Raw genomic sequence first — 22,163 nt, 5'->3', positions numbered from 1 at the left:
TATATATATATGTATATCTCAGGACTAGCCTTACGGGCAATAAGAATGGAGCATGAATGGGGCCAGTACAGCGGTGTGAAAACGCTGCAACGCGATTGGTTGATGAGTTCGCACCACGCGCGCGCGGCCGCGCTATTGGTCGCAACTAGTTGCGTTAGACTACACACGATTGGCTCGAATTCGTGAGTGACACCGCTCAACTAGTACTATTTTTAGTACTTTTCACTAGATGGGCCCCTGAAACAGCCGCCGTAAAGACGATTATGGGCAACATTCGTGTGAGAAGCTCAGGGGTGTCGAGAGGTATGCGCCGCTTTCTACCCAGTGCCAACTCGCGTCTTATTATTTATTGATTTCTTTATTCATTTCATTTCTTAGATTAGGTTATTTATAATATGAATATAAAAGTAAAATCTGTTCTGTTCTGTTTTGTTTTATTCGTTTCCTCAAAGGTTAACTGGAAGAGATCCCATACAGGGATAAGTTCGCCTTTGTTGTATTTAATTTACTCTGTAACTATGTTTCTCGTGTTTTTATTTCTATGTGCAATAAAGTATATACATACATATATTATAAAAAACCTAACCTAGGATGCCGCCGGCAGCGGGGCAGGGCCCAAGCTACCGGTGGTCAGGGCCGCAGAGAGGAACCGGCGGACTATCCGCGCCGTGTCCAAATCACCGCCTTCTGCATCTGGCCCTTGATCCAACTACCTAGCGAGAGTCTCTCAAGATGTTGGTCGAGACTCTTCGCTATTAGACCGTTCGCTGAAACAACTATCGGGACAATGATCGTCGAATCAACATCCCACATGGCGGTTATCTCGTGAGCCAAGTCTAGGTACTTACTGGACTTGTCCTTCTCGGCTTTCACGAGATTCTCATCATGGGGGATGGTGATGTCAACATTGTCAACAAGCACGGCCCGGCGTTGCGCTCGATCTATTATCACAATGTCAGGCTTATTGGCTACAATAGTCCTGTCAGTGATGATCACCGGCGCGCTCATTCTTTCTTCCGTGGTGATGATAGATCGATATCAATAGAGCGTGGCACGACCATTCTTGAGAACTGGCGCAGGTGAATACTCGTAGTACGGTACTTCGCGGTCCACAAGACCGTATAGAAGAGCAAGCTGCTGGTGAATAATCCTGGCTACGAGATTATGTCTGTGCAAGTACTCGCCGTTAGCAAGATGAGAACCGGAAATGATATGCCTGAGTGACTCTCCGGGACAGCGGCATGCCCGACAAATATCGACCGTACCGTCCTTCAGGATATATTTCCGATAGTTGTTCGTCATCATAACTTCGTCCGCAATTGCACAGGCTAAACCCTCGGTTTCTCCGAAGAGGTCCCCAAATCGTAACCAGTTCACCGACGCGAGCAGGTCCACATCGGGTCCCGTGAGGGCCTTGTAGAACCGCCCGTGTAGCACCTTATTCTCCCATGCCGCCTTGCGATCCGCAGTACTTAGTACCACAGGTTTGCACCAGTTCTCGTTTGCCAAGGAGAGCGGCGTGAGGTTCCTGTCTACTGCCACCACATCACGATGCATACCACACTCGTTGTTAAGGCAATAATTCCTGAGATTGAACACCTCGCGGTTGTGGAGATCCTTGGCGTTTAGGAAGCGTTTATTCATTTTATTATTATAATAATTATAATGAATAATAGGTATATTTAATTACTATTACGCTGCACAAATTTCTTCAATGTTGTATAATAACTATGCAGCTAATATAATCGAACTTCACTTACATCAGGTAAGTTCGTTAAATTCCCAATTATAACTATCGGTGAAATCCGTGAAATATAAAATCCACGTCTAAGTAATAAAATAGGAGTAAAAGTGATTTTTATATTTACCTATCCTATTCAGAACTATAATTACAAATGTAGTAGGAAGTAAATGTTTTTTTTTAATATTTTCGTGTATATTATTTCACATACATAGGTCACAATTAAAATATTATGGGAAGTCTTAGAACGTAGGTCCTGTAATTCAATTTGAATTATGGGCTACTTTATACTCATCAAGTTATCATATAGGTACGTAGAAAAAAAAATTCTTTGTCTTTCATATAGGTTGTCATTGCAATAAGTACTACACAGGCCCAGAAATGTAATCAAATTAGTTACCTAAACTTACCAGTACTATTTTAGAGAAATAGGACAAAATGAGAATGACAAATAACACATAAAATACATATACACACAATAATAATATTTATATTATAACATTTTAAAAATGTCACCATTCAGTGTAGTAGTTAGAGACACATTTAGATCGGCTTATCATTAACCGGGCAACTAAAATATTAAACAGGAACTTTCATTGGGCATATAATAATATAATTTGTAGTGTCCGACCGAAACATGTTTTTTTGCCGAAACCGAAACCGAATGTTCGGCTTTGGCTCTAGTTTCGGCCGAAACCGAAACATTTGAAGACTTGTTAAAATCGTTGAAAAAATGACATAAAACCGCTTTTAAACTCATATTAAGGGGCTGTCAACACCCAATGTCCTTGAAATTGATTTTACTTTAGGGGCTCCGCCACGCCATTGACCTTCGATCTGAATCCCTTAGTTTTCTTATGTTTTTTGTAGCTTATCATATTAACAGCAACGGCTTTAAGCAATATAGTATTCCATATTTACTTCAAAGTTCATTGTCTTTGAGATATTTGCCATCAAAGTTGAACAATTTAAGGCCAAAAAACTGGTTTTCTGGCCATAACTATTGTGTTAATTCATTTAAAATTAAAACCTAGGCACGTTTTACGACACGTCAAAGACGAACCCAAATATGTAGATTTCGTATAAGTAATATCCTTCACAGCATTCTAGATACGAAAAAAGTGTTGGTTATTTTAGACAATGTTTATAGTATCAATATAGTATAATAGTATCAATTTCTTTCAAAATCCGGTAGACAATAATAGAGATAAAGGTTGAAGAACCGATAGCCGTTTGTCTTATAAAAATCTATCTGTAGTGCAAAAGTAGGACATACGATTCAAAACTTGTAAAAAATCGATGAAAACCGCAGGTAGCCTTTTAAGAAAAACTATTTGATTTAGTAAAGCAAAAAATATGTTTATACCTATGTTAATATTTATTATATTTTAAGACCGTGGCCGCACTCGATACATGATTGAACGACATCCGCTCGATAGAAAATAATTGCAAAGATTGGTCTTAAAATCACGGTTCTAATGTCTTTATTTCTTGACTTGTGTATCTGAAATTAAAATCAATTTGTCAAAACATTTACTTATACCTAAACCGCTAACGCTAATATTACACAAATAATCCACATTTTTATTTCAATAGTTTTGTTATTATTCCCTTGAGCGCTGGTGGCCTAGCGGTGAGTAAGAGCGTGCGACTTTCAATGCAAAGGTCGCAGGTACAAACACTACAAACCCCGGCTCGTATCAATGAGTTTTTCGGAACTTATGTACGAAATATCATTTGATATTTACCATTGAGGAAGCCGAACTAGCCCGATAAAGCCTAGTTTACCTTCTGGTTTGGAAGGTCAGTCTGATGGCAGTCGCTTTCGTAAAAACTAGTGCCGACGCCAATTCTTAGGATTAGTTGTCAAGTGGACCCCATGCTCCCATGAGCCGTGGCCAAAATGCTGGGATAACGCGAGGAAGATGATGAGTTTTCTTATTATTCCCTTACCCAGGCCCAGTAACATGCGACAGTGCTATCTCATTTACTACGATACAGTAAAATTAGACAGTGTGCGCGTTTTAGGTATTGACAGCCTCTTAACACTGCGTCGACCGTTCAGTGGCCCCATCATTAGTGGAATTGTGTTTAATAATAAACCGATTAATTTCTGTATACATAAATCAGTCTAATAATATGTATTTATTTATTTATTTCAAAACAAGTTATACAGCATAACAGTATAAATACCAAACCACTGCTAACTTACACAGAATATTATAAGAAAAAGAAAACAGTATACAATTAATCACAAATTACACAATATTAACACACGATAATGTACCATTTTAAACTGTAGAAGGACGTGCATCCATCTTCTCACAAAACCTCAAACATTCATCACGCACAACCACCTGTCTGCCTGCAAGCAAATCACACTGAGAGGCTGATGCAAGGAGCGCATTCAAAAGGAGCAAAGAACGAACCAGAGGGGAATTCCTATGTGCTACAGTACGCGAAGACGGGACTGCCAGGAGACAACGGTCACGAGGTCTGAACTCGATTCTGGTCCGTGAGGGAACGTACAGACGTACTAGTTGCCCCGCCAGCTCAATACAGTCCGACTCTCCGCGCAGGATACCGCACGCAGTAGTGAGAAGTCCAAAATTACGTCTTACCTCCAGAGAGTTGAAACCCAGTATTCCTAGCAAAAATTTGGTTGGGTATAGGAACGGATAGTACCCATACATTTTTTTATAGAGGAACCGTAAGAATACCTTTTGCACTCTCTCCAGAAGCAAGACATAAGATGCCTCATAAGGATTCCAAACAACGGAGGCGGACTCGAGTTTGCTTCTTACTAGGGCACTGTACAGGAGCATTATAGTACCAGTGTCATGAAAATCCCTAGAATTCCTGACTACAAACCCTAACCTCTTGTAGCAGTCACGCGCCAATGACAACATGTGGTCATGAAAGTTGAGGTGGGAGTCAAGGATAACGCCTAGATCCCGAATGGAATTAGCACGGGATATAGTCTCCGAATCCAGGATGTACTCGTAGAAAAGTGGATTGCGAGCTCTACTAAACGTCATGACCGCACACTTTGTTGTATTAAAAGTCAACCTATTTTTGATACTCCACCGGTGAACTCTGTCTACGTCTTCTTGGAGAGATAAACAGTCTGAACAAGTAGGACAACAGTATTAATACTATTAATATTGTTGTCCTACTTGTTCCACAACTTTTGGTCTTTGTCACATAGTTTAGTTTCATAGAACGAAGTACCATTGCGTATGTTTCGGCCCGGCCGAAAGGTTCGGCCGTTTTTTGGCCGAAACCGAAACTACGGCCGAAACATGCTTTTTCGGCCGAAACTGGCCGAAACCGAAACCGAACCTTCGGTCGGACACTAATAATTTGGCTGTGCATTAATATTATAGCGCCAAAAAAAATATTTTAGCCTGCAATATACTTGGTCAACCAGATCTTGACAGTAGAAAAAGGCGGCAAATTTGAAAAATGTAGGCGCGAAGGGATATCTTCCCATAGAAAATTTGAATTTCGCGCCTTTTTTTACGGACAAGATTTGGTTGACCAGCTATATAAGCATCATATTATTAAAAAAAACTGGCAGCAAAATCAAACCACCCAAAAAAAATATAGGGCACTTAAAGTGATAGGTTGGCGTCTAAAATAATAAATTGGCAACTAATATTGTAAAGCGATCATAAAATTTATATAGTTGTCATCTAGTTGTTCACACCTAAGTAATCAATTAATCATAACTGAGCATATCGTTTCAGCTAGGTAGTATTTTAACACGAAAGCAGTTAAATTTAATGAATATTGGTCACTTTTTACACAAAACACCTCAAATTAATTTACCAATATGCAATGGTCAGTATACATAGAGTAGAAATTTCTAATCATGAAACGCCTAATGGACATTATACCGTTAGATATTAAAATTTTTAATTACTAATTTCAATAGTTACCACTGTGTTCTGCTAGAGTCAACAGATAGGTGTGACGACGAGCGAAGCGAGGAGGAGCGTGTTAGGTTGACCGTGTAATGACCAAACAAAATATTTTAAAAGAACTTCATTTTTTAATTAATCGATAGCCGTTTTCTTTTTAAAATGTGCTTCTTAAATGGTGGTGTGGTGTGGTGGTTAATTCAGTTGCCAAATAAATACTTGGTACCTGCCTAAAAATAATCAAAAGCTGTAACGGCATTAAAATACAACTCATATTGATATATTTTTGTTGCCAAACTATGAATTTTAGTAGCCATTTCTATTTTTTTACCAAAATCGATTAATTAGTTGACCGGTTAAATACGTGCCATTTAGATCTCAGTTTAATTGCATAGATCGGGAACACGAGCTAGGCAGCCTGATGACCCAGCCCCGTGCCCAGTCCAGTGCCTATTGTTCCCCGCAGGAGGGCGCGCGGGAGAACACACCAGCCAGCCCTCCCCGCCGGGACCGGAGCCGAACCGGGCGCGGAGACAATGCCGACTTATAATATGTATATACACAGGCTTCCATCAGTGTCCTACGTTGTAATCTTTATCTAATATTGTATCAATACCTATATATCACAACTGTCTTCAACGATTATGAATTAGTTACCAACCCTATTTCGAAAAAAGTACTATACATATAGTAACAAAGTCAATAAGTTTTCAGTTTTAATACAACCAGTATTAATCATAAAAAACAAAATCAAAATTGACAATCCTTACGATAGTTATGATAATGCATGAATCTATGCACACCCAATGGCAAATAGGCGCACCTTCGTATCTACTTCAAGAGAGCTGTACACGAAAGAGTGTTTATTAACTCTTAGAACAGATTCTCTACCGTTTTAGATCTAAGTTACTAGATTACGTAGTAAACATCTTAAACGTTCTTTTTTTAAACCGGGACAATCATATATAAATGTAATATAAAATATCTTTTTGGAATAACTTACAATTGCATCGTATTAACCACAGAAATCGAATACCATAACAACCGCGACCCACTCTAGGGGACAAATGTCCAGAACGTAGAGGAGCAGGCGGAGCAGCAGCAGCAGCAGCAGGGCGACCACGGCGGCTGGCGGCGCGCGCGGGCGGGGGGCGCGGCGCGGGCGCGGCGGCGGGGGGCGCGGCGCGGGCGCGGCGCGGCAGGGCGGCGCCAGCTAGCCGGACGCCGGCTCCAGCGCCTTCAGCCCCTCGGCGGTGAGCCCCTGCTTCTGGCACCACTCCACGAAGTCGTCTATTAGTACGGGCCACGCTCCCTCGGCATCGTAGTTGCTCATGCCGTCGTCGATTTGCGTGGCAAAATCTAAAAGTAGATTCCACGTGTCCTTGGGAATTGACCTTTTATGGTGTTCCTGAAACATTGCATATTTTGGTAAACATTAGTTATTGCGGTCATAAACAATCAAAGAGGAAACACAACCTGCCAGATTACGTTTCCGATTGCTGCACTATGATTTCTACTAATTACTAAAAATAGAAATCATAGTACTCATTAAAAAAAATCTGCTCGATGACTGACTGACTATGAGGACAACACAACCGGCGCCGGTAGGTGTTTACAATGCCTATTTGCCTAATATACATTACGCAAAAATAATCATATCGTATTTAGCGTTACATGTTGTTAGCCTACCGACTGCTCCTCTAGCTCTATAGATTTTATGTATGAAAACAGTGTAATTTGAATGCAACATTTCATCTTTTATATATTTCAAAATATAAAATAATCTGTAGGTAATCACTATGGAGCCTAAAATGCCACCGCTCTATAAATAACAGAGATCACATTGTTTTCTTTTATAATTGACTAAGCGATAATGAAAGTCTCCAATTCAGCTTGTGTAAAAACGGGTCAAACACAGTCATCACAGAAAATGGTCACTTCTGTGAATAATATAATAAAAGTTAACGACTTTGGTACCTACATATAATTGTATGAGTCATTTAGTCATTTATTCAATACTGAGTCCCAAGTACTGAAAAAATGTATCCCACCTATATAAGAGCCCAGAGTAAAAAATAGCTTTTGTTTAGATTCCCTAAACTTTGCCATGTCTACAGGAAAGACGCGAACGAGTTAGCCATACTATAAAACCCAAATGGTTTACAGGTTGCATTTCACGAATCTCAGTTGATTCTCGTGAAACTGAGCACTGTATAGTTATATTAAAAAGTTATCTGAATAGTTTTGGAAATATTCAAAATGGCGGCCATGGCTCCGCAAGGTTTACACTCGTGAGCAAAGAAAAGGAAGCACTTTGCATTTTTGGCTTCTCTGCTCAATAACTTTTCTAATTTACATGCCATCCTGAAGGAATTAGTATCAATTGAATGCTGATAATATAACTAACTGAAATATCTCAGTTTTACATGAATAGACTAAAAACGTTGAATTTTTATTTTAAAAATACATTTCCTTTAACAAAAGATGTCATTTTGGAAAATCAGTAATTATACCAGGACTTTTTATACATGGTAATAAATTTTTCATCGATTTTATTAATTTCTTAAGATAATTCTGTGGTATTCCTCCAAAAACGCTGCGTTCCGGACTCCCGACGTTGATCTATTCTCGTTTTAACCAGTCAGCAGTTTATAAAATGTATGGGAATTTTGAGAAACTAGGACCTTAACACGAAGACCAGGAACAGCTCACCAGTGGTGCACATCAGTTATCCGAAAACGCCACCTTTCAGGAGTTAAAACAGACGGGTTCCCTTCGGATCCCAGTTCCTTTATTTGACGAGTACTGCATGTGCAAAGTAACTGTGACCGAAGGAGACGTGTGCAGTGGAGTCTCTGAAACCATTGTTTGCAGTGGTGCATCAGAGAAACAGACGGCTATGATGGAGGTTCTTTAATGATGTGGGCAAGCATTTGGCGGGACCGAGATTCTTCTCGTGCCTGGCGGGAGCCACGATTGCACATTGTCAGCGGCAAGGTACAATACCTACTGACGTCCTACGGCACTTACGCTTGTTTTTTGACAAGGCGTTCCTTCTTATGCCGAACAATGTCCCTTGTCATATCACAAGGATCATCCGGGCCTCCCTCCCGAAGTTAACATCGCCATAATGAACTAGACAGCCCTTACGCTGGACTTCTATTCCATCAAACACGTGACAAAAAAGGAAGGTTCTGAACCAAGATCCTGCACCGCCAGGACCCGAAGCGGCTTTGCTAAGGAACGACAAAATTATCTTAGGAAGTTAAAGAAATCGATGAAAATCCAAAAAAATATGTAAGAATTACTTATTTTCCAAAAAAATTAAAGAAAATGAATTTGTAAAATAAAACTTACTGTAGGTAATTTTTCCAAACTTATTTTGTCTATTCTTAAAACGCAGGTATTTTTGCAAACTGAAACAAATAAAAATTTGGTGTTTTTCAATAAATTATATTACTATCATGATTTGATACTACTTTCTCCAGGATGTCATGAAAATTAGTAAAGTTATTTAGTGGAGAAACCAAACATGTATTCCGTTTTGTTTTCACGAGTGTATAGCTCACAGAGGCACTGAGGTCTATTAGCTCAGTTTAATAGCTATTATAGGTCTTGGGTTAATAAACAAATCCAAAGACTTAGAACGCTTTTCTATATCCGTTTTCAGCGGTCCAGTGACCATGTTAGATCACTACGTCCAGTTTTTTATGTGGTACTGACTTACACCTACACCCAAGAAAACAAGACAGACGCAAAACAACGGATGCATACAAGGAGCCTTATTATCTGTTAAAATTAAGCTGTGCCTATAGTTACAAGTTGGGTAAAAATGAATACAGTATACATTTATATATTTTAAGTACACAATAGGCAGTATAGCAGTTGCATAGCAGGCAAACATGTTTGGTTTTTAAAATAATAGTTGCACAAACACATATGAGTAGTTTTTCATAGTAGAGCAGATTACTGTAGATGTTTTATTAATAAATATTTAAGTTTGACCCTATGTGGGCTTGATTTTTGCCAATGTCTTGTCCTTTAGATAACTCAGGTGAAGACCACTGGGGGAAAGCAAGTTACCTTATTACAAAGGGCTCATTCAGAAGTAATTTCATCTTATTTAGCCTATTTTTTCACCAACTTCCTTCACCTCATAAGGTGTCACATGATTTCTGTATGAAGCCAAAAAATGCACATGAACAATTTTTGGTACGGGTCGCCAGTGAGGATAAAAGTATGACCATGAATAACTTAAATGCAAAAAAAATTACGAATATGAGTGCTGCATATGCTCATTAATTTACTTTTTATAATCATACTTCGCTGCTTGTTACCAGTATATAATCTAATAAATCACTTGCTAAGCAATGAAAATTGAATACCAATTTCATTAAAAAATTATAGCTAGCATTCGCAATGCAGCAGGAACAATTTTATCTTATCTTAGGAAAAGTATTTATTAATTAGCTACTTAAAATAAGGTATTATTCAATTTATGATTCTGTGTGTGAAATCTCTATATATATCGAGTTAAATAGGGTGGATCCTCAAAATCATAAACATTTAACTTAATCATTGATTGCAAACATATTTATATGGTTCTGTCCATCAGAGAAGGGTCACATTAACAGACATGTGAAAACCACTTAAATTAAGGACTTAATTTAACTAGTAGGTATATCACACTGTCAATATTTGCTACTGAAATGGGACAATCTTTATGGATGAAAAATGAAATTACCAGATATAAGTATGAAAAAGATTTACGTTGAAAGTGTCATGCCAGGACTAACATGCCACCTTATCCACTTGACCGTCTGGCCCGCGAGACTGTTTTCCTCTCAACCGTCCGGGTTTTTTTAGCGTCGCACGCCCCGCGCTGCGCATCCACAACTTTCTACAAAACCCTAGCGTACACTGCCATCTATATTTTTTTAGAGCTAACTATTTAGTTAGGCTACGTTGTTGCATCAAGAGAATTAGTAAATAATGCCGAAGAAATATTCCGTTAGATGGCTCTGAAATCAAATCTTTCTTCCACCCCTTTGGATAGTAAGGTTGCCGCGGACGGTTAAGAGCATAATTTTTTCGGATACTATGCTATCGTCGGACGGTCAAGTGGTTAAGTCATAGTAATAATTGCTTATAAAGCCCATTTCCAATTTATATCTCAAAAAGAAAACATTTACATTTAGGATGCTATTAAAATTCAGGAACTGTAAATCTTTTAACTACTACTTTTCATTGTTTGTACTGTTGGATGAGTATTGGTTTTAAAGTAATTAGTAACATCAACAGCAGCAGCAGCACCAAATTATAAACAACCATAAAACATGTAGCAGGACTAAATGAGTATTGGCAATTTACCTTACAAAGTATCAATTTTTATATCAGTAATACAACCAGAAATAAAAATGTTTGTGTAGAAACACATACCGTAAGAAACTTGCACCAAGCATCTAGGAATTTAAATCTTCCACGAAGCACTATATTCCAGTATGCTATTGCCATATCTAACTCCAATCCCTTTTGGCCTGGGTTTTTGGCATAGTTAAAAGTGAATTGGTAGAAATCTTTAAATTTATTAGGATCTTTAATTTCTGTTTCAAGGGTAGCTAGTTTTGTTTTTAATTTGTCTATACTGTCTGCTCCCAGCTCCATCAGTCCAGTCAGGAACTCGTCTTTGGAGAACTCACACTGCACTGCAGCTTTACATTTCCATGCAATGATAAGTACTAATATAGATTCAGGACTAAGGTTTAAATCTTCTAGAAATTTCATGACTCCATCCACAGTGATCTTATCATTCTCTTGTTGATCTTTGTACTTGTTAAATAAGAGTTCCAACTTTTTTCTGTCTACTGCAGCCTTAATGGGATCCTTGTAGTACGCATCTGGATTCTGAAAATAGTTATCACTAGCCAGGTCCAGTTTCCAATCATTCTGAGTAAGGCAATAAATCGCAGTGCTCTCGCTAGTTTGAGTAAAAGCGACGAATTTCTTGACTTTGTCTCTCTGTGATGATTTTAATTTATTCTGAAAGAAAACGCAATAGGTAATGTCATAACCTTTAGTCTAAATTTTGCTCTCAGGTGCCTTGTTTCGACGTCAGTATTGGTCAAAGTTTACTCCTAACTAAAATATTGACATGGAATACCTTTATAAAAAGCTATAACGAGATGATGCTTACCATTTTAGTATGATTTTTGGTAATTCTAACAATGACTTTCACTGTTATTTCGACATCGGTACCATAGTGATATGCATTTTTTTTGCTCTCACCCTTTAACCACAGACAAAGTAGTGAAATCATTGTATATACAAATATGTATTAAAAGTACAGTATAAATTATTGTGGTAAGAGCCATAACACACTACCGCACCGCACCAAGGTCACGGTTACCTATTATAGTGTGTCAAAGGACTGTTCCATTTCAAACATAGACACAGAGATTCATACTATCTTTGTCTTACACTAGTACTAGCACCCAAAAGTAAAGGATGGGTATAGTTTTTTTGGTTCCTGTTTACTGACAAGATTTGGTTGACCAGCTATAGGGTCTCTATTGGTTCACATAAATTTTTTGTTCCGATTTTATCAGTCCATAACGTTTTCCATCATAATTTTTATTAGTCATATTGTCAATAGTCATAAAATTTAACAATAAAAATTGGAGTTCCGATTTTTGCAGGTCATAATTATTGTTAGTCATAAAATTTGTTACTCATAATATTCAAAGTCCAGATGGTATACCATTACATAATGTTGAAGGCAATAAACTTCATTATAATAATTGTTGTAAGGTCTTTTATCGCAGGTTATAATGATAAGTAGGAGGTCTCTGTTGCTTTCCATAAATATTATGTTCCGTTTTTTTTTAGTCCATAACGTTTTCCATCATAATTATTATTAGTCATATTATCATTAGTTATAAAATTAAACATTACAAATTGCATTTCCGATTTTTGTAGGTCATGTTTATTGTTAGCCATAAAATTTGTTAGGTACTCATTATATTCAAAGTCCAGATGTTACCATACCATTACATAATGTTGAAGGCAAATAAACTTTTTTCACGTAGCTTATTAAGCCACTTCGTCCCGCCAACGAGTCGACGGAGCCCCGCTGCGCGGGGCTCCTATTTCCGCTCTGAGGGACACAAGGTAACTAACGAACCTACCTGAGGAAACAGGTTTTCTTTGTTTGGCTTACTGATTTCCCCGCCAATTCTTATTTTTCATGTAGCTTATTAAGCCATTTCGTCCCGCCAAAGAGTCGACGGAGCCCCGCTACGCGGGTTCCTATTTCCGCTGTGTCCCTCACAAGGTAACTAACGAGCCTACCTGAGGAAACAGGTTTTTTTTTTGTTTGGCTTACTGATTTCCCGCCATTTCTTATTTTTCATGTAGCTTATTAAGCCACTTCGTCCCGCCAACGAGTCGACGGAGCCCCGCTGCGCGGGGCTCCTATTTCCGCTCTGAGGGACACAAGGTAACTAACGAACCTACCTGAGGAAACAGGTTTTCTTTGTTTGGCTTACTGATATCCCCGCCAATTCTTATTTTTCATGTAGCTTATTAAGCCATTTCGTCCCGCCAAAGAGTCGACGGAGCCCCGCTACGCGGGGCTTCTATTTCCGCTCTGAGTGACACAAGGTAACTAACGAACCTATCTGAGCAAACAGGTTTTTTTTGTTTGGCTTACTGATTTCCCGCCATTTCTTATTTTTCATGTAGCTTATTAAGCCATTTCGTCCCGCCAACGAGTCGACGGAGCCCCGCTACGCGGGGCTCCTATTTCCGCCCTGAGGGACAAAAGGTAACTAACGAACCTACCTGAGGAAACAGGTTTTTTTTGTTTGGCTTACTGATTTCCCGCCATTTCTTATTTTTCACGTAGCTTATTAAGCCACTTCGTCCCGCCAACGAGTCGACGGAGCCCCGCTGCGCGGGGCTCCTATTTCCGCTCTGAGGGACACAAGGTAACTAACGAACCTACCTGAGGAAACAGGTTTTATTTTTGTTTGGCTTACTGATTTCCCGCCATTTCTTATTTTTCATGTAGCTTATTAAGTCATTTCGTCTCGCCAACGAATCCTATTTTCGCTCTGAGGGACACAAGGTAACTAATGAACCTAGCTAGGGAAATAAGTTTCTTTTGTTCTAATTCGTTTCTATACTGATCGCTTTAGACTTAATTTACATTAGATAAAATCGGGAGTCGTATATCGTTTCATAACGTTTTTCATCATAACTTTAATAAGACATATTATCGAAAGTCATAATGAAATGAACTTTCAAATACCTTTAAATTTTTCTGAGTAATAATGACATAATATGAAGGATGTTATTGATTTGGTTTCTTAGACGTAATTCACTTTAGTCATTAAAACGATAATGATTAACGACCAATTAGTCCGTTAAAATATATGCCTGAAAGTATTTCTGAATAATTATTGATACACCTTTGAATGTTATACTCATCAATTTTATAATCTTTGTGATTATAGTGTTTAATATTATAGCTCTTTAATATTATAAATATTAAACATTATACTCGACAAAAATTATGACTATTGATGTTTATGTCCATAAATCATAAGGATATCATTTTCTGACAATCGAAATTCGAAACAGTAAGTTTATGGGAAACAAAGGGATGACATTAAAAAGATATGATTAACGACCATTAGTACGATGAAATATATGCCTTAAAATATTTCTGAATAATTATTGATAGATCTTTGAATGTTATACTCATCAGTTTTATAACTTTTGTGATTATAGTGTTTGAATATTATAGATCATTAATATTAGAACTATGAAACATTGTACTTAACAAAAATTATGACTATTGATGATTATGTCCATAAATCATATGGATATCAATTTCTGAGTATTGAAATTCGAAGCAATAAATATGTGGGAAACAAAGGGATCCCCCAGCTATATATAGTCCGTCAACCAAATCTTGTCAGTAGCAATGTAAAGCAAACTAAAGTAGGGCAACACTCAAAGAGCAGTATTGCGCTAAGAAAAGCAGCAATGTACATCGAACCATAAGATTTTTTTTCCGCTGAGCGCGCCCTGCTTACGTCAATTCAAATTGTCACTCGCGGTTTATTGAAAAAAATTGAAACATGGACGGACAATTTAAAAGCGATGTTAAAACAATGTTAATCAAAATGATGAACAAATTTAAAGATATCAAAAACAACTCTCTATCGTAGTGCTTATATTCTCTTTGTTCCCTATGTCTTCTAAGTTTACTAAAATAAAATCATATCAAAATGCAGATAATTAGATAGTGCATATATTTGTTATTTACAATATAATATGCCACTTGTTAATGTAAATTAGTGTACTGTTCTGAATGAATATGACATACCTGTGTAATTTTTTTGATTGGTATATATTGTACAATATACATATTAAAAATAAAACAACTGATATTTGGGTGTTTATTTAATTTAAAGGTAAATAAGATAAGGGGCACTTTTCGACTTGGTTGCGTTGTACACGTATATAAACCGCCATAGGTAAGTATTGTCTGAAGAGATACTTTCTACTACGAACGCCTTATATTGGGCAAGATTTAATCCTGCAACAAACATGTATGGATTAGGTAGATATTGCGAAAGAACGGCGATATAATCAAGGCTCTTAATACTGTTTAAAAGGTTTACCTTTGTAAATAGTCACAACTGATTGCTGAAAATATTAGACATGTGGGCCTATGGACGGTTTCCAGGACACAATTTATGGTCTTGTTGGATAGATTTAGGCATACGTTTTAATTTTATTTATGCCTTTTAACCCTAAAACAAAAAAACTGAACATAATCTTAAAAGTTCGAAAGAGTTCTTCCAGTATGTACTTGTCATAACCTCAATTTTTAGTAATGTTTACCATCAACGAGCATGATTGTACATTGTAGGCCCCTTAGCTTTGCTTATTCTTATTTAATGTATTGGTATTTAATGGTGACAGCAGAAATATCTCTTGAAACAGAAACGATTCAGAATGAAAACCAAATGAAAACAAATAAGGTGACGGGCTGTCGTTCACGATCCACATTCCACAGATAAAACACAGATGACACGCATTTTGGAATTATTCGAACACAGTGTTGCTAACCCGCGATTTTTCAAATTTGCCGCCTTTTACTACTGACAAGATTTGGTTGACGGACTTTATGTAATACTTACTTTACTCTTTGGAAATATGATAAAATCTTGATCCTAGTGAGTAGAGTCTGTTCAGAAAGAGAAGAGTTGTACCACCGACTCTTCTCTTTCCGCACAGAGGGGCTGGGCTACCGCAAAAACCGAAATTCACAAATTGCGGGCATTTTTCTCTGTCACTCTAATTACTCCTGCATTGGAGCAAAAGAGAAAGATCCCCGCAATTTGCGAATTTCTGTTTTCGCGGTAACCCCTCAGACTCTATCATAATCAAATCCAAATCATTGTCACATATCTGTTACATCTATACTATTCTATACAGCCTTTAAGCCCCCTCCTCAATAGTGCGCGAATCGCGGTGCGAAGGCGCGAACGCGAGTGTGGAGTCGATTTCACAGAACTATGACCTTGACTCCACACTCGCGTTCAAGGCTTAGCGCCGCGATTCGCGCATGAGTGTGGAGGGGGCTTTAGGTCTATGAAAAAAAAAACAGTGTCAAATTTTCAACTTCATGTCATGTCAGCTGTCAAATCTGTCATTCATAAGCTTATTTAGTTGAGAATTTGACGAGAATTTGGGACTAAATAATATCCATTAAATTATCCATTAAAACGGAGAATTTAAATCGCTTGAAGAATAACATTTGTTTGATAAACTAACATTCACGTGAGTGACTTTCGAATGTCAAATTGTCAATTATTTGTACTAAAATATTAATTTATGTTGCTGCCGGTTAAGGTAGGGTATTCATGTAACTGCTGAAAAAAAAAAGCATTTTGAACAGCAAAGAAAGCTAGGAATTCTCTACATTAAACAGAATTGTGTAAAAGAAGCTACAGCTACGCATGCTTTCTACAACTATGAAGCTGTTAACACCCATCCCGTGTTTTATATTACCTCACCGTTATCTGACATCCAAAACCTCGAGAGTCAGATTTGCACCAAGTCCTACCGGCTACCTTCATTTGGGTGGTTTACGCACTGCATTATATAACAAATTATTTGCTAAATCGCAAAAAGGTTCACTTATTCTTCGAATTGAGGACACTGATCAGACACGGAAAGTAGAAGGCTCTATTGATGCTCTAGTACAAGATTTACAATGGGCTGGTATTCAATGTGATGAGGGCCCTGGCATTGGTGGTCAATATGGCCCCTATATTCAAAGCGAAAGACTTGATATATACCAGTAAGTATGTTTAATATATTTTATTCAGTTAAATAAAGAGTATAGGTGAAAAACAATCAAAAGAGTCCAATCTATTTCCTGAATAGCAAATATACAAGCACTTTAAAAAATCCTTGCTTAATATGATTTGGTATGGAGATAGTCTGAGACTTGGGGAAGGACATAGAATAGTTTTTATCAATCATCATCATTATTCCATGCAGATGAAGTTGTGGGCAGATGCTAGTTACCTTTGAGCTTTGTTTTTCCACTGAACCTATCAAAAGAAAGTTATAAATAGTATACACCATTTTTCTCAAAATACCTTAAGGTTTCTTGTACAGTTCATAATTACGAGCCTAGATTTTTCAATCTAAGACACTGACAATAAAGTTGTGATATTTTTGGAATGTTGGCTTGTAAATAAGTATGTTTATGAACTTGGCCATATAGAGGTTTTTTTTTTATTTTAAATAATATATATATATATGATGTATAGTAGTAGTGGTTGTTTGAACCCCAGCATTGCTGGCATGGCATACATCACAAGAAGCATTTTTGTCATATATTTGACTACCTTTTCTCAATTTCAAATTCAAATATTTTAATTGAACAGCTCATGGCATGGTAACTTGTGTCAGTTGTCAATGACAACTGACAAGTGATTAATGTGATTAGAGTCATGAATATTATAAGTGTTTTGATAAGTTTAAGGTACTTACAAGTGTGAGGTGTGAGTACAGTCAGCAGCAGAAGTTGCTAAGCGTGCCAGTCAAAATGATTTTGACGTGACTTTATTGTTAAGAGAAGAGATAATAAAACTATGCCTTATACAGGTAGGTACATAGTTTAAATTCAAAATTTCGTCTGTTATTATTGTTAATGTGATTGTTACAGGAAATACATCAGTAAACTCCTTGACAATGGTACAGCATATAGATGTTTCTGTACAGAACGTAGATTAAATTTGCTGCGTAGAGATGCAATGAGAACACATAGTATACCAAAGTATGATAACAGATGTCGTAATCTATCATTTGGAGAAGTCATGGAAAAATTGAATGCAGGTACTCCAAACTGTATCAGATTCAAGGTTTGTCTAGCTAATAAATGCTTGCTTACTAGAGCCAAAAAAAATCATTGATTGTATAAATATTTGATAAATATATAGTCTAACAAGGAAACCTACCCAACTCAGGCTCCGATTTGATTTATTTTTATATGTCTAACTAAAATAACAGATAGGTATTTTTTTAATTGCCTTTTTTTAGTTGGAAACTCAACCTATTGGAAGAAATTATCCTCCATAGTACTCAAAATTGACCAAACCTTCTAACTTCTGTAAAAAAAATTGTTCAAGCAAATTGCTAGTTAATTACTGGTTTGATTATATGTTGGAGAAAGTAATGGACACGTGTTTTGTTATTTCGGCCCAAACTCATAATTATTATACTAAAAATCTTCAAAGTTTCATACTTCCTACCCTCATGGATCTGGTCACTATTCAAAAACTTGTTATTTTTATAAATTCCTTGTTAATTATAATTATTACTTTGTCTAAATTGAGTAGATATTTAAACGTAGGTGTTGGTTGGATAGTATCACTAAACAAAGTCCCTCGCCGCGTCTGTCTGTTTGTGTGTATGTATGTTCGCGATAACGACTTTTCATGCGGTTTTCAACTTTTCACATATCAATAGAGTGATTCTTGAGGAAGGTGTAGGTGTATAATTTGTTACGGTTTTTTGTAACCCGTGCGAAGGCGGGGCGGGGCGCTTAGTATATAATATCCGGAAGCTAATTTAATTCTCATTAAGAAAATAACTGGATCGTTATTCGTTCTAATAGATACCTAATCTGTAAACATGCACTGCACTCTGCAGCTGTCATCCGAGTGCCAGTTTTTTCAAGATTTGATCTTTGGTGGCATTGCGTATGATGTGTCCATCAACGAAGGAGACCCGGTGTTAATGAAATCTGATGGGTTCCCGACTTATCACTTTGCTAACGTCGTCGATGACCATCTGATGGCAATATCTCATGTGCTGAGAGGACTCGAGTGGCAGATTTCCACAACCAAACATATTTTAATTTACAAGTAAGTTTTACCTAAGGTTAAATTAATAGACGTGTTCCAAGTCTGCCATATAATATAATAACTATGTATATATATTCTTGCTAAGGCTTGTATGATTATAGTTACCTAGGTACTACTCATTACCCAGGTCCAGGCTGTTGTTTGACAAAGTGAGTGTAATAATGATTATATATATATATATATATATATATATATATATATATAGTTATCCATGCCGTAATCGGCAACGGCGACCCTAGCTAATTACGAGCGTGAGCTCTGATATGGCTGGCAAAGCCGAACTTACTTTTAAAAACTCTATCGCAGGTGGGGCAGTAAAGTTGACCAGAATTATTGTACGTATAATTATAGGAGGGTTTTGGCCGGGATTTACGTATCTGACGTTTCGCATCAAGATCAGTGTTCAGGGGAAAATAAGGACGCTAAGCAAGCACAAATTAATAACAAGCAATAGAGATAGGAAATGGTGGGTCAATGTACGAAATTCTTATTGCGTAACGTCCGTACATTATATGGACAGTATGTTGGGTAGGGGTGTATGTATAACCAATTTAATTCCTAGGCCACTATAGAACCAACTATTATATCGTCATAATAAACCAATTATTTGTTTATCTTCTATGAAAATGCTTATTGAGTGATGGATAATGTATGTCATGTACCTGGAATCATATAGGAATCAAATTGTTTGATTGTGCATCGATATAACAAACTGTAGCAAAAACCTATTTTGCAGGGCATTTGGATGGGAACCTCCCAAGTTTGGTCACTTGCCTCTCATAGTGAATGCTGACGGTACCAAGCTGAGCAAAAGGCAAAGTGATGTTAAGGTGGAGGATTATAGACGGAAAGGTTTGTTATACTGACACAAAACTCGTTAGGTGAAATTTTACATTAATTTCTATCTGATGTATCAAATGTCTTTCAGTTCAGGTATTTTTGTGCACTACATATAATACCTATCGTTGACCCATCAAATTCGATTGAGTAACCTCTATACCTATTTTAATTACCTATATAAATGTATGAATGGCACGACACTATTGCGAGCGAAACGTCATCTCGGAGGGCCGATATAGTGTTTATTGTACTAATACCTAAGCCGTGCTGTGCCGTATCGTGCTGTGCTGACGTATCACCTGCAACGCCGTGCCAAGCTGCTTGCCTGCATGCTGTGACGTCAATAATTCGTGCATGTAGAGTAGGGCAACGCTAGGACGTCCCTAGACTTTGCTCTCCAGCTCATCGTGAAAGTTGGTTCGGCGGTTATTGCACAGTACCCGGCGATAAATATTGCACATCGGTCTTTAGACAGAGAAATATTGGACACGACGAGAGAGAAAAAAACAACGCTGCGGAAAGTCCGATATGCAATATTGATCGCCGGGTACTGTACAAGTTCCGAACAACTGACAGGCCGATATCGTCCGACGGACTGTTAATCTGTGGGCCCCTTTAAGTTCTATTAGCTTTTCTCGTGCCCCACGATGGTTCGGATCCTCCTTATGGCGTTGTGTGGCCCAACACGCCCATGGTCGGTTTTTTTTTCAAATGAGTTTAAAGTGAATTCGTTTGCAGGAGTGTATCCGCTGGCGCTGGTGAACTACATCACGCTATCCGGCGGCGGGTTTGACCACGTGCCCGGCGCTGGGATCAGACTGAAATCAATGGACGACCTAGCTGAAGAAGTAAATATTTCATGTTTCTTCATATTTTTAAATAAAATAGCGTTGCGCTCATCTGTTGGCTTCATTTAGGGCGATTGGTAACAAAGATAAATCATGAAAGATAAATCAGCATATTTTTAGTCTTAACACAAATGTTTTAATACGTTTAAATCAGGAAACAAGTCACAGGCGGTTCGTCTGTTCGTTTGCCTCCTATATCATAAAAAAACGAGGGCGCTTTTAGACGTCAAGTGCTAAATACATAGTTACAAAATACAACTAAAATATTAGAGTGTTGTAGGTATTTATGTGATGTATTCGGGTAACTCCGAAGTATTTTAGTTCCTAATTTGTTATATCATTTTGATGCTGACTGTACAAAATTTAGTTTCAGTTACGTAAAATATCATCACATCCGAGCCGTCTCAATGCAGATTTGCTTGATGAATGCAACAAACTTGAAATTAGACGCCGTTTGCGCGACGAGCACGAATGCCGAGCCCTCGTTGCTACGCTACAACAACTAGTGGAATGTTCGTATCCCAACGAGAAGTTGAACGTGAGCCCCGAACATGTCCGAGGAGTTCTCGAGTGGGCGACCTCCAGGATCACCACGCTCCAAGAGCTGGTGACGGACAAATATGGATTCTTATGGATTCTTCCATCAAATACTGACCAAGCTGAAATTAATAAGGACGTACTTGAAAAGTTAATACCCGTTTTAGAATCGTTATCAAATTATGATAATATACATATAAAACAAAATCTGAGGAACTTCTGTACCGAAAATAATGTAAAGTTTCCAATTCTTATGAAAATGCTCAGATCAGTTCTCAGCGGTCTCACCGAGGGTCCCGGCGTGGCTGAAATGATGCAGCTGCTTGGTAAACAGCAATCCTTGTTAAGAATAAAAACATTTATTAAATGATACCAGGTGTATTACTTGAATTTGTCTCGTTTTGCTTGGAGTATTTCACCGCAAATTTATCATTCGGTCAAAAGTATCGGGTTTTTCGCGCAAAAGGGTGTTGTCTAGTAAAGTTATCGTGATTCCGATCATTCTAACTGCACGGTCTTCGTCGACCTAATAGCGATTTTTAGGGTTCCGTAGCCAAATGGCAAAAAACGGAACCCTTATAGATTCGTCATGTCTGTCTGTCTGTCTGTCCGTCTGTCCGTCTGTCTGTCCGTCCGTATGTCACAGCCACTTTTCTCCGAAACTATAAGAACTATACTGTTGAAACTTGGTAAGTAGATGTATTCTGTGAACCGCATTAAGATTTTCACACAAAAATAGAAAAAAAACAATAAATTTTTGGGGTTCCCCATACTTCGAACTGAAACTCAAAAATTTTTTTTTCATCAAACCCATACGTGT

At 37.7% G+C, this 22,163-nt stretch overlaps 2 protein-coding genes across 2 annotated transcripts; one reads left to right on the top strand and one right to left on the bottom strand.

Annotated features, from left to right (window-relative positions):
• Positions 1-6,840: 6,840 nt before the first annotated feature.
• Positions 6,841-11,956, bottom strand: LOC134661769 (DCN1-like protein 1). Its single transcript, XM_063517953.1, has 3 exons — positions 11,858-11,956; positions 11,104-11,703; positions 6,841-7,072 (listed from the first exon to the last, which is right to left on the bottom strand). Exons 1-3 carry the CDS (start codon positions 11,858-11,860, stop codon positions 6,878-6,880), a joined length of 798 nt encoding a protein of 265 aa, XP_063374023.1. The 5' UTR covers positions 11,861-11,956; the 3' UTR covers positions 6,841-6,877.
• Positions 11,957-16,683: 4,727 nt separating this feature from the next.
• Positions 16,684-21,715, top strand: LOC134660785 (nondiscriminating glutamyl-tRNA synthetase EARS2, mitochondrial). Its single transcript, XM_063516574.1, has 6 exons — positions 16,684-17,041; positions 17,918-18,113; positions 18,904-19,118; positions 19,855-19,970; positions 20,697-20,806; positions 21,174-21,715. The coding sequence occupies exons 1-6, from the start codon at positions 16,698-16,700 to the stop codon at positions 21,711-21,713; spliced, it is 1,521 nt and encodes a 506-aa protein (XP_063372644.1). The 5' UTR covers positions 16,684-16,697; the 3' UTR covers positions 21,714-21,715.
• Positions 21,716-22,163: the final 448 nt, after the last annotated feature.

The sequence above is a fragment of the Cydia amplana genome, chromosome Z (genome assembly GCF_948474715.1).
Source record: "Cydia amplana chromosome Z, ilCydAmpl1.1, whole genome shotgun sequence".
NCBI classification, from domain to species: domain Eukaryota; kingdom Metazoa; phylum Arthropoda; class Insecta; order Lepidoptera; family Tortricidae; genus Cydia; species Cydia amplana.
Note: the sequence above shows the minus strand (reverse complement) of the source record. Positions and strands in the feature narration are given on the sequence as shown.

Excerpts from the sequence above, each read along its gene's own strand:
- LOC134660785 (XM_063516574.1), top strand. The coding sequence starts at position 16,698 with ATGCTTTCTACAACTATGAAGCTGTTAACACCCATCCCGTGTTTTATA. Across the intron at positions 18,114-18,903 it reads CAAACTGTATCAGATTCAAG|CTGTCATCCGAGTGCCAGTT; the intron begins GTTTGTCTAGCT and ends TGCACTCTGCAG. Across the intron at positions 20,807-21,173 it reads TGGACGACCTAGCTGAAGAA|TTTCAGTTACGTAAAATATC; the intron begins GTAAATATTTCA and ends TACAAAATTTAG.
- LOC134661769 (XM_063517953.1), bottom strand. Across the intron at positions 7,073-11,103 it reads CTTGGTGCAAGTTTCTTACG|GAACACCATAAAAGGTCAAT; the intron begins GTATGTGTTTCT and ends GCAATGTTTCAG.